The 13,193-nt window shown below is 41.2% G+C and overlaps 1 protein-coding gene across 16 annotated transcripts in view; it reads left to right on the forward strand.

Annotated features, from left to right (window-relative positions):
* The window catches only part of BRSK2 (BR serine/threonine kinase 2), a 708,663-nt gene that overhangs the window by 521,980 nt on the left and 173,490 nt on the right, over nucleotides 1–13,193 (forward strand). For all 16 annotated transcript variants that reach the window (XR_009760589.1, XM_061610115.1, XM_061610101.1 and 13 more), the window contains one exon: nucleotides 5,310–5,450. Coding sequence is in view for 13 of the 16 variants with exons in the window: in XM_061610115.1 (XP_061466099.1) it covers nucleotides 5,310–5,450 (141 nt within the window). In the remaining 3 variants the exon portion in view is untranslated. The remainder of the gene's footprint in view (nucleotides 1–5,309; nucleotides 5,451–13,193) is intronic.

The following is a 13,193-nucleotide window of genomic DNA, read 5'->3' on the forward strand; positions in this document are numbered from 1 at the left end:
TCCCATCCACTTTCCAAATATGTCCACCAATTTTGCTCCCAGTTCAACAAAAGACCTCCCTGCTTGGATCTGGCAGTTTCGAAATAACTTTCTGAAATAGTCAGGTCCCAGTCTGAATCTTTTATACACTGCCTCTTTAAACTCGGCATACGTGACGGGCCTGTCTGAGGGGAAATATTGGTATACCTCTGCCAATTCCCCTTTGATCAAATTTGATAAATATTGTATATATTTATCTTCCAGTAGCCCCCACATCTGAGCTGCCTTTTTGAAGGTGTTGATGTAAATCTGTGGGTCTTGTCCAGGTTCAAACACCGCAAAATTTTTTGGTGTAACCTTTATTTTTGTTTCATTTTTGTCTTTCCTTGTTTCATCAGAATGAAACTTCTCTCTTTCAAATTTTAATTTTTCCACCTTTATTTCAGCATCCAAAACTTGTTGCTTCTCCCTCTCCTCAAACTCCATTCTCATCCTCTCTATTTCCAACTCCCGCTGTTTTTCTTTCTCATCAGCCTCCATCCTCCCTCTTTCAGCATCCATTCTCAATTTTTCAGTTCCCAACTCATGTTCCCATCTTAACTTCTCTCTTAAATACTCCATATAAGCGGGACCGCTTGAGTACCCTTCTGGGGTCTCTTCTCTGTCAGGTTGTTTGTGTTGGATTGATGTATGCATTATTAATGCCACTCACAATTCATCTACCCCTTTACCCTCGTGAGGTAAATTGCATGTTATGCACTTCTCCACCAGCTCCTCTCTTTTCATCTTTATATATTCAGCCATGTTTTAGGAGTTCACTCACACTTTACCACACACTTTTTGCCAGTCACTCTCACAAGTAACCTTGTTTGTTATTTCTTTTTGCCACACCACTTTTAGGGACGCTCTGTTGTTCGTATCCCACCGCTATAGCCACCACATGTGACGTCCTTCCCCGGCACCACCTGTGAAGCTCTCACTTGTAGCTACCAGCAGACAGGAACATCAGGTTTTCTTCTTACCCTTTACAGCTCTAGCACAGTTCTCAGAAGATCCCCCTGCTAGGCCTTACTACCCAACACTCTGTATCTTTTATAACCTTTAGACTGTGTCTTAGTCTCTGCCAGGCTATCTCGATACCTTGTGTCTATGGGTATAGGTAATTCCCAAACCCCCCTGCAGCCTCTTGCACTGAAGCTTACAGCCCTGGGTTTCTCTGTGGTACTGGATACAATATCTTTTCCGCTGCCACTGCCACCATTCGATACAATTACTGTTCAGCCTTGGTTACTCTGCCATCCCCCCTGGATTGTGTATCCCAGCTGAAGAATCGGGCTTTTTGTAAACCAAGAAATATTTATTGAACACTAAAAATAATAAGATTACTTAATTACTTTGTTGACAGGCTTATGGTTTCATATATGTTCTGACATGTACTTTACTTCTCATTAACTGCCTCAGAACTCCGACTCACTCTCAACAACAACAACAACCTCCAAACACCACCAAAACATCTCTTTCACCTCTCTAAACCTCCAACATCCACCACCCTGATTCAACCTTCCATTTATACTCCCAGCCATTCAAACACTCAGCCAATCATCCAGCATTCTACTGCTCATGTACTCCCCCTCCTCTTTCACTCCACTTACCATATATCTTCTATATAACCAGCACTTACCATATTTACAATATAAGCAGGAACATCACAGCAGTCCATTCCCATTTTCATATTATCTATTGAGCACAGTGGGACTTACTTCAAAGTAAAAATGCACACAGATAAATGGGCCAGCAATTAAATGTCTATGATATTAGCACAAGTATTGAATAATCCTTAAAGCAGTAGGAAATCAAAATTAACAAATTAACAATGTTGGCAATTGTTTCTGCATTCTACCAGGAACCTTTGGGAACTGATCTGTAACACAGATAATCAAAGTATGTGCACACATGTGATCTCTGTAAGGGCTTCTAAATTCCTAGTAATCAGCCTGTGGTTAACAGCTCTAGTTAGAAGTATTTGGTGAATTCCCATTCTTAGGTCAAACTGAGCTTGATTCAATCCAAGAGCAAAAAGGAGGAGTTGTGTACTAAAGTAAGGCTGTTTAATCAAAGCCATCTGGTGGAGGCAATCTTGAAGGGAATTGATGGAATGTGAAGAATAGCTTTTGTTTGTGTCTCTGATGCACTAGTAATTTAGGACCAGTGTATTTGGGATGTTGCATTACACAGAAAACCTCCTTTGTGTATCAACTCTTGCACCTTGAGCATTGCTTAACAAACAAGTCTGCCACTCTCCTCATGTTAGCAGAGCTGTTAGCGCAGAATACATTGTCTCTGTGCTTCTCTTGCTTCCCTTGAGGAGACACAAGCACCAATCTTTTAAAAATGTCTTACTCCATTTGTTTGTATTACTGTCTCTGATGCTTCTGGGTGGTAAACAAAAATAAATAACCTTGTGAATTATCTCTGCCCCTCAGTTTATTTTATTTTTCATCCAAGATGTTGATGCTGCATATTGAGACATTTTAGTAAGTGGAAGTTGATAAAAAATAAATTGCTGCACTGTTTCTGCTGTGGGTGACAAAAATGCTGGACTTGTAATTTTCTGAATGTGTGCATTTGAAATCTGTGTAATGGAGGGTGCCTGTCTGCATGTTTGCACATATTTATTAAGTGAATGGTGTTGTATCTAAATTAGTATTATACCTTAAGCTACATACAGTTTTGTCCTATGGCTTTGCCCTGTCCAGAACATTAGCTGTCCATAGCAGAAGGAATGAGTTATCTGACTGCCTAATTAGAAAGCTATTTTTGGACATACCACTAAATGTGCGAGATGTTGCTAGATCCAGACTTGAACAGTAACTTCTTCCCTACAGACTTCCATGGCAGGAAAACCAAACAAATGCCACCCCACCTAAACATGGCATTTCTAGACCCATCTTATACTGTGAAAGCTATAAAGAAAAAAGGTTATAACTAAAGATCCTGGGGCCATCCCTCTGTGGTGTGCTACCCAGGACAGAAATCCTTTCTCAAGGTGATAGAAGGGGCTCCTGGTAACTGTTTGGTGCCACCTTCAAGGCAGTTCCCTGTATGTATGTACCACTTGCCTAGTAGATATACTGGCCTGCTGATAGCGTCAGGTAACAAACCTCTGTTAGCAGAATGCCCAATGTTTGCTTTGCTTTGCCTTTTTTGGGGGGGTGATGCTACTCACAGGTATGGAGTACCGTCACTTCTTCTTTTGCTGCCATTTTGCAGCCAGTTTGCACCCATGATGCTTTTATCAAGATATGGGTACCAGGACGTCATTCCCCCCCCATAAAAGCACCAAGAATGCCTATTTGTGAGGAAAACTCATCTCAGAATTCCTTATACTTTTTAAGTAGGCGGAGCCACCCCCTTGAAATGTTTCACAGTTCAATGTTTTCCTGATAGATGGTTCCAAAACTGAGTGAATAATTTAGTGGTGAGACCATGTTTTAGGGGAGGTGTCTTATCGCAATGGCAGATTAATTTTTTTCCATGTATAAAGTCCCAGGTTTGATCCCTGGCATCTCTAGTAAAAAGGTAGCAGATGTTGGGAGCTGCTAGCAGAGCTGAAAGTACTAGGCTAGGCAGACCAGATATCAAACTCAGAATAAGGCAGCCTCCTTGTTCAGTGTTATCATTCATTGCACCCCTTTTTCCTTTTAATTTTTTAAAAACTTATTGTAATGTATCACAATCATTATGCAAGAATTCAAAAATGAAGGTATTTCCAAGAAGAAAAAATAAGGGTCTGAATCCACCATTCTCTTTTGGCTGGTGCAAGGACTCTTGAGCTAGCAGACGGATGAGACTGAATGTTGGATAACAGAAATCCAACACAACAGTTGCAGTAGTGGAAACGCATTGTACAACACATTGTACAATTTAATGTGCAAGAAAGTTACTAGCAACCTGCTTATGCATTCTCTTGTGGAACTGTGTTTCACTGGTGAAAAACATTTTGCCAGCAGAATAAGTCAAGTCAACCACTAAGTGAATTAACTTAACATTACATGGGATACAACCCCAAATCTCTTGTCATTACAGAGTGCTATCATATGCAATTTTACTTAGAATTAAGTTTGACAGGGTTTATTCTCAAGTAAATATGCAAAGGATCATAGTGCACAAGTTTTTCCATTATTTGCATATACCTCATTCTTCTTAATTCAATGTTTCATGAAAGGAAGTGATTTTCTGTCACTCTTCTTTAACGTCTACATTACTTGTTAATTTCTTGCATCAGAGCTATTTCCTGATATTTGTTTAGTCATCCTTCACTTGTGAACTTTGTCTTCCATACAATAATTTTGCATCTGATTATTTATTTATATTTTATTTATTTTGCCTTTCTATGATAAAATCAAATTCTAGTGGCTTATAAATAAACAATATAAATCTCAAAATTAAAAAGGAACATGTATATATGATGTTTTGCATATAATAATCTTGCAGTCATCAACATATTAAGAACTTCCGGCTGATTCTTTCTTCCTTTCTTTGTTCTTTACAATGCCTCTTGTGTATGTAGGTATATTGATGGGTCCAAATTCACAGAATAATCAACACCTTTTCAGAACAGCTGAAAACAAACCAACTGCAAATATTTTATTAGTTTCCTATTTCTAAGTCTGGAAGTGTGAAAATTCCCACTCATATGATCATTTTTTAGTCTACAAATATTTTTCCTGCAAATATAGTCTTTATGAGAAACTTCATGTAGTAATGTAATATTCGCGCCAGGCAATGTTATTTTAGAAGATACTGAGCAGTAACCAAATAAACAGTTCCGCTTGTGCAAGGACTTTTAGCTGTGCAGTCATGTCCACCTTGTCCTCTTGCCGCATGACCCCTAAATCTGTTCTGGGGTTCCCCTAATCCTTTGGAGCAAATTTACAGGACATGCAGGGGGGACACAGGGAGGGGAGAGGGCAGGAAAATTCCATTGTGTTACTAAAAGTCCTTCTGCTGGCAGAACTGTTTAGTTGGATACCGCCCCATACATGGATTGCTGTCCATGGTCTTTTTAGGCATTGAAAGAGCACTGAAAACAGGTAAGTCATCTGATTTTATTTTTTAAAGCCTATATTTCAAGAGATTTAAGAACTCACGGAATTCACTTGATTACAGCCCAGTTAAAAATGTACAGGGCACCAGTTTTCACATTGTCTCACTTTGCTGTCTCTAGAGAAAATTGCGTACAGGTTATTATGCAGACATCTGCGTGCGTGTTTTTTCAAACATCTGCTTGATCACATATAATGGAAGAACTATTTCCTCTCTTGTTACAGGTATTTGGTGCTAGAACACGTGTCTGGTGGAGAGCTCTTCGACTATCTTGTAAAGAAAGGAAGATTAACGCCAAAAGAAGCCAGGAAGTTTTTCCGACAAATCATCTCTGCTTTAGACTTCTGTCATAGTCATTCAATCTGGTGAGTAAAGCAGTACAAGGGACATGGCATACAAGTGGGACCTACAACAAAATTTGGCAGTGTATTCTCCCCCTCTCCCTGTTCAGGGAGCTAACCAGTCATGCCTTCCTCCAAGATACTATAAACTGTAAGGGGCTCAAGCAGGACACTTCATTTCTCCCCCTCCTTGCCCACCCTTCCATTTTTCTTTCCCAACAGACATTCTGTGGCTCCTGGAGGCCACTTCACATACTCGTTGAGCTTTTTTGCAGGGAGGTTTTACCACTTTGGGTTTGTTTTTTTAAATTTACTTCTGCATACTTCAGGATTTCCCATCATGATAATACCACACACACCCTTGTTCTCAGTGGGCCTGTTTTGCTGCCAACCTTGTCAGCACTCAACCACCTGAGTTTGCTATTAGAGGGAATGATCTTAATATGTGATGTTTATGGCATAGGATTATATAGCAGATCAGCCTCTAGGTTCTTGAAAGCTCTTTTGTTTTTTACAAGCCACTAGCTAGTCAACAGTGAGGGTTTGGAATATACTGCATTGTGTGTGTGCAACTGCCAGCCCATATTATTTATTTATTTATTTAAAATATTTCTATCCCACCCTTCTACCCTGTAATAGGGCACTCAGGGTGGCTTACAAAAATAAAATCAAACACGTACATAATAAAATTGTAAACAATAAAATCATAAAACATGAAAATAAATTAAAATACATAAAATACTATATATATACACACACACACACACACATAAGACAGTTTTGAAAGCAACAAACAGAACGTCTTGCTCTGGATCCCTATAAAGATTCCGTTAATCACCTAAAAATATATATGAACGTAATTGTGATTAACAAAACAGTGATAGAGATGCCAGCAGATCCAGCAGCACTGACCAAAAGGGAGAACTTTTGGATTTACTCTCTGGACACATTGGCACCACATGGCCTGAACCTGGAGGACAGTACCACCACTACTTAGCTTCTGCAAAGGAAGCCCCTCTGAGCATTCCATCCTCAAAGCTCTATAACTGCCACCTTGAGCTCTATAACTGCCACCTTGGTAACAGCATTTGTATGTTGGCAGCTGATGAAGGCGGAAGCTGAAACATTTTGTTAATACAATAAAAACCTCTGTTTGGTTAATCACAATTACGTTCATATATATACACATATATACATATATATAGGGAGTGGTACTAAAGGGGACTACAAGGGTAAAATTTAACGTAGAAAGCATAAAATAATAAAATCAGTGTCAGGCTCTACCTTCAGTCCCTCCCAAAGGCTCTCTGGAACAAGATCGTTTTCAGAAGTCTCTGGAAAACCATCAGGGCGGGAGCAGAGTGGACTTCTTTGGGTAGGGTGTTCCAAAGCTTGGGGGCCACAGCTGAAAAAGCTCTCTCCCGCGTGCCTGTCAGTCTAATGTCTTTCACTCCAGGCATGTAGAGGAGACCAGAGGCAGATGATCTTAAATCCCGGGCAGGTACATATGGGCATAAGCGGTCCCTCAGGTACATTGGTCCAAGGCCATTTAGGGCTTTAAAGTTCAGAACCAGCACTTTGAATTGGGCCCCGAAGCAAATTGGGAGCCAGTGGAGTCGATAAAGCACAGGGGTGATATTACTATCTTGCTATTCTAATAATATACATGTTTGTGCTGAAAATGGCTTTTTTTGGTTACATTAAGTAAAATGCAGTATGATGAGTGGCTCATATCTATTTGTTGTTATATACACTAAGCCCTTTGCTTCCCCATGGTGAGCTTGAAGATAGGAAGGCACCTACTGTCACATTCATTTACTCTGAACACTTTAACTGGAAAAATCAAAACCCAGTGGAACCAGCAGCTTAATTTATAAGGATCTTGGGGGCATTTGCCAATAAATAAGAATAATATGTGTCATATTGAGCTTTTCCCTGAAGAAACCTGGGACAATTATCAATTCAACAAACTCATTTTATGGCATCCTTGGGTTATAGAAAACAGCCTTGCCTAGACCCCTTCTGGGCATTTGATCCTCTATTGCCTTTAATTTCCTTTCCAGTAGGGAGTAATTTTCTTTTATCAGTCTGTTATTGATACTCACTTGGATGATTTAATTGTTGAGTGTGGTTTATTGAACTAGTTTTCACATACAGCTTTGAGTAATTTTTAAATTACACTGAAATTGAGTTTTTGCCACCAGTTGGAATGCAAGGTTTCTGTTCAACTACTGACCCATAACAACACGTTTCTCAGTTATGCTATTTCCTAAGATTTGATTGGCTAAGAGCTGTAATTTATATAATAGATATAAGGATTTTTCTCAATACACATGGCATTAAGTTGCTTAAATCTGATAGGCCAAAGACTACAGTGAGATGAAGAGTGTGCAGTGATTATAGAGACTCTTTGTAGATGGACTGCATCTTCCTTTTGATATGGAAAGAAGAGAAAGCATAGGTTAGATGTAAAGGTTAGATGTGCAGCACAACCCAATGCATATTTATTCAGAAGCAAATACTGTAATACGGCTTTCTCCCAAGTTAAGGTGCATCAGATTGCAGCAGTCTGTAGCTGAGTTGCTGGGTGGTGGTAGTGGATCTGAGCCTATCTTTATGTATCTCTGAAAGTTGTGTTTGCACAGTTTGTACTATACCACTTTGAAAAAGAGTGATTTTTTCTCAGTCTTAAGATGATATATAAATGAGTGGTGACAGAAAGGTTACCTCCTTGCCCTCTATCACAGTTTTCTGCTGCTGTGTCTCCTGCTCATTTCCCTCCAATGCCTTGTCTACTCAGGCAAAATTATTTCCCACCAGGTTTGTGTTTTGATGCAGGGCTGCTTACACCCTTGCATAAATTGCAGCATGATTTTTGTACAGTTGCACAATATGAGATCTAGCGGGGAGAGTAAAAGGACCATTTTGGGGGTGTTTCAGACAAGCAAGTCATGCACAGAGGAAGCACAAGAAGGACAGACCTTTTTTGATGTAGGATATCCTATTGATTTTTGAGCACAGAGTTTGTTTCTAATAAGGCAGTGAGGAGTAGTCACCTTATAGTCTAAAGGCTGTGCATACATTGTGAACTTACACCACACAAGTCCTGAGTTGCACTAAGCCACGAGTGTAGACAAGCTTACTGAAAAGAGTAGTGACAGGATATGGGGTAGACTGAATGCCAAGGCCAGAGAAAACAGGAAAGTAGCACAGATGGGTTCATAACAGTCAACAGAGCACAAGGGAGAGCTGACAGAAATCAATAACAGCTTGAGGGTCTAATCTGAAACTCATTAAAATTAATGGAGAGAGTCCCACTTACTTTGGTAGCCACTGGATCAGGCCAAGAGATTTTTCCTTATTAGACTATTTGACCAAACTCATAAGTCCTTTGGACTGATGCTTCATCAGTCCAGCAGACACTTACAGTTCCATAGTTAACAAAAAGCCTGCAGGCTATTCCTTACATGATCAAAGGAGCCTTATTTTAATAAGCTGTGGGTTGGTTTGGTTTTTGCTTGGCAGGCTCAATGCAGTTGGTGTTGTGACACTGGAGGGTGTGCAGAATGTTTCTGTGAGGTGGTGGTACACTTTATTATTGCTTGTTGTTTGTTTATTTATTTATTAATTGTCAAATTTATATCCCGCCCTTCCTCCCAGAAGCAGCCTAGGGTGGCAAACAAAACACTAAAAACACTCGAAAACATCTTAAAAACAGACTTTAAAATGTATTAAAACTTCTTAAAAACGTATTAAAACAAAACATCTTTAGAAACATATTTTTTTTAAAAAGTTGAGTTGAACATGATGGTGCCTAACCTTAGAGATCTGAATCAACTTGCCCTGCAGCCCAGCCCAGCCCTCTTCCTCCCTATCTCCAGTGCCACCCAGTTTTGAACAGAAAAATATTCCATTCATGACTTCATATGGTCTTATTCTAATCATTGATTCTAGGAAGAGTTATTTTTATACCACTCTTTATGTGCAGGTTGTTCTATAATCCTTAGTTTCAGTCTTCTTCACTTGTGAGGTGAGATCGGGAATTGAGGCTGAGTGCCAATATAGTCAAAACATAGACATGAACCCAATTCCAGGTTGAGCAATCTAGTCAGTTGTACCCTGCCACAAAAGCTAAGTTGGACCTTTACCATCCAATTTTAGGATCTGCTGTGCTTTCTCATAAACTCTTAGACTGATTGGAGTGAACTCCGTTTTCAAGATCTATTCCATCTTAAAATCATTGGGTTGGTGAGGTAAAGCCCTTTTTGTTTAGATGTTAACTATTCCTGTTATTATGTCCCCTGTATGGTCACTGTAGGAGAGCCTTGTAGTTCTCAGGTGGTGCTGCATACAAGACTTCATGATCAAAAATTGGAAAGATGTGATTTGGGTGGCAGGGAAGGGAAGAGAATTAGTTTGGGTGAGGGGCATAATAATGCTTATTTGTAAATGATGAAACCTGATCTTGTCCTGTCAGGGGGCAGCAAGATGACAAATCATCTAATCAGCCAGGTTATCCAGTCATACCATGCTCAAGGCTTCTCCCTTGCCTAACAATGGTTGGACATGGATGCTTGTTACCCATAGATGGAATAGACTGATAATCTTGCGCTCTCTCCAACAAGCCATAGTAACTTCTGCTTCTTCCACAACTTCCAGGAGTGGGCAAACACAGAGAAATCTGGGAATCCTCTCTAGGACTGTGCTATGTTCTTTTCCACAGCTTTATATTTATTAATGTCCCATGATAGAATCCTGTCTCTTATTTTCTAAAAATATCCCCCACAAAGGCCTATGGATCAAAGACCTCTGATTTTGGACTATGTTCAAATATCATTTTTATTTGCTAAAAGGTTTGAAAGGAAGCAGTTCAGCCAAGGAATACATTGGCTTTTTAATTTGCTTCAAAATTAGCTCAAATAAATCAGGCCCTCAGTACTTTTGTATGTAGGTCCCTCCTCCATCTGTCTAGAGCATGGCAGCCAGGAATGGAGCTCCTATTGCTTAGCTGAGTTTTCTGCATAAGGTGAAAATAGTAGTGCTTATTTGAATGAAAGAGGCAACATGAGGCTGGAGACAGATGTTTTTCTCCAGAGAGTTGAAGGAGATTTAAAAGAGGGCTCACTGCTTGTGGTATATATGTTCATACTATTTCCATATGAGGTACACAGAGTTTGAAGAGGTTTGTACCGCTTTAACAATCTGACCAGAAGCAACAGTGGGACAAAAAAAATGTACACCATAGGAAGGGATTAAAAAAGAGCTCGCACAGATTGTGTTCTGTTGGACACATCCTACTGGCCAGTGTAAAATTGGCAATACGATTTCTGAATAAAAAAGTTTGTCCACTCATGGTTTGGGTCAATGGAAGTTTTTGTTTTGTTTTGTTTAAGTTATTTGCTATCATTCTGCAATTGATGTTATTATTTCCAGCAATATATATATAAAAATAAAAACTACATAATGATAGTATTGTCAGAAATCAATAGGATGATAATAATAATAATAATAACCTGATGCAAGAAGATCTTTGCCTTCCTGACCATCCCCAATTTTTATTTTACCTTGTTAGTATGGCCATGCAAGAGCCATTTTGGTGTAGTGGTTAAGGTGTTGGACTATGACCTGGAAGACCAGGGTTTGAATCCCCACACAGCCATGAAGCTCACTGGGTGACCTTGGGCCAGTCACTGCCTCTCAGCCTCAGAGGAAGGCAATGGTAAACCCCCTCTGAATACCGCTTACCATGAAAACCCTATTCGTAGGGTTGCCAGAAGTCGGAATCGACTTGAAGTCAGTCAATTTCCATTTAGTATGGCCTGAGTCCTTTTACCTCTCACTTGAACCATTCCCCTAGGGCAGGGGTGGGCAGAAGGTAGACTGGGATCTACTGGTAGCTCTCTTGAGTGGTTTGCGGTAGATCAGCAAGGATTTTGATTCCCAATTGTTTAACAATAGCAAAAAAGAAGAAAAAATGTTTATTTATTTATTTCATTTAACTTATAGACCTCCCCATAGCCGAAGCTGTCTGGGTGGTTAACAAGAACAAAACAACATAAAAACACAATAGCATATAACACATTAAAATGCAATTAAAATACAGAATATTAAATTAAAACAATTCCAATACATACATACAAACATGATTAAGATGGTTAAAACGATTAAAATGCCTGGGCGAAAAGGAAAGTTTTAACCTGGCGCCGAAAAGATAGTAACGTTGGCGCCAGGCGTATCTGCTCTGGGAGGTTGTTCCACAATTTGGGGGCCACCACTGAAAAGGCCCTTTTCCGTGTTGCCGCCCTCCGAGCTTTCCTATAAGTAGGGACTCGGAGGAGGGTCTTCGATGATGAGCGTAGTGTACGGGCAGGTTCATATCGGGAGAGGCGTTCCAACAGGTATTGTGGTCCTGTGCCGTGTAAGGCTTTGTAGGTTAAAACCAGCACTTTGAACCGGGCCCGGAAACATATAGGCAGCCAATGCAGGCGGGCCAGAACCGGTGTAATGTGGTCGGACCGTCTAGTCCCCGTTAACAATCTGGCCGCTGCATTCTGCACAAGCTGCAGTTTCCAGACCGTCTTCAAAGGCAGCCACATGTAGAGCGCATTGCAGTAATCTAATTTCGAGGTTACCAGCGCATGAACTACGGAGGCGAGGTTCCCTCTGTCCAGATAGGGGCGTAGCTGGGCCACCAACCGGAGTTGGTAAAAAGCACCCCATGCCACCGAGGCTATCTGAGCCTCAAGTGACAGGGATGGTTCTAAAAGAACTCCCAAGCTACGGATCTGATCATTCAGGGGGAGTGCAACCCCCTCCAGAACAGGTCGAACAACCGCCATCTGGTCAGGAGAACCACCCACCAGCAGCATCTCAGTCTTGTCTGGATTAAGCCTCAGTTTGTTAGCTCTCATCCAGTCCATTGTCGCGGCCAGACATCGGTTAAGCACGTCGACAGACTCACCTGAAAAAGGTGAAAAGGAGAAATAGAGCTGCGTGTCATCAGCGTACTGATGGCAACGCACCCCAAAACTCCTGATGACCGCACCCAGCGGCTTCATATAGATATTAAAGAGCATGGGGGACAGGACTGACCCCTGTGGAACCCCATACCGGAGGTCCCAAGGTGCCGAGCAATGCTCCCCAAGCACTACCCTCTGGGGACGGCTCGCCAAATAGGAGCGGAACCACTGCCACGCAGTACCACTCACTCCTAAATCAGCGAGTTGCCCCAGAAGGATACCATGGTCGATGGTATCAAAAGCCGCTGAGAGATCAAGGAGAATCAGAAGGGTCACACTCCCCCTATCTGTCTCCCGACAAAGGTCATCATACAGGGCGACCAAGGCTGTCTCTGTGCCAAAACTGGGCCTAAAGCCGGACTGAAATGGATCCAGATAATCGGTTTCATCCAAGAGTGTCTGGAGCTGGTTGGCGACCACTCGTTCCAGGACCTTGCCCAGGAATGGGACATTAGCTACCAGCCGATAGTTGTTAAGATTTTCCGGGTCCAGGGACGGTTTCTTTAGGAGTGGTCTCACTGTCGCCTCTTTCAAGAGTCCAGGGACCACTCCCTCCCGCAAAGAAGCATTAATCACCGCCCTGGCCCAGCCGGCTGCTCCAGTCCTGCTAGCTTTTATTAGCCACGAAGGGCAAGGATCCAATCTAGAAGTGGTCGCACACACCAGACCAAGCACCTTGTCAACGTCCTCAAGCTGTACCAACTGAAACTCATCCAAAAAAACAGGACAAGACTGTGCGCTGGACACC

The sequence above is a fragment of the Rhineura floridana genome, chromosome 2 (genome assembly GCF_030035675.1).
Source record: "Rhineura floridana isolate rRhiFlo1 chromosome 2, rRhiFlo1.hap2, whole genome shotgun sequence".
In the NCBI taxonomy this organism is placed as follows: Eukaryota; Metazoa; Chordata; class Lepidosauria; order Squamata; family Rhineuridae; genus Rhineura; species Rhineura floridana.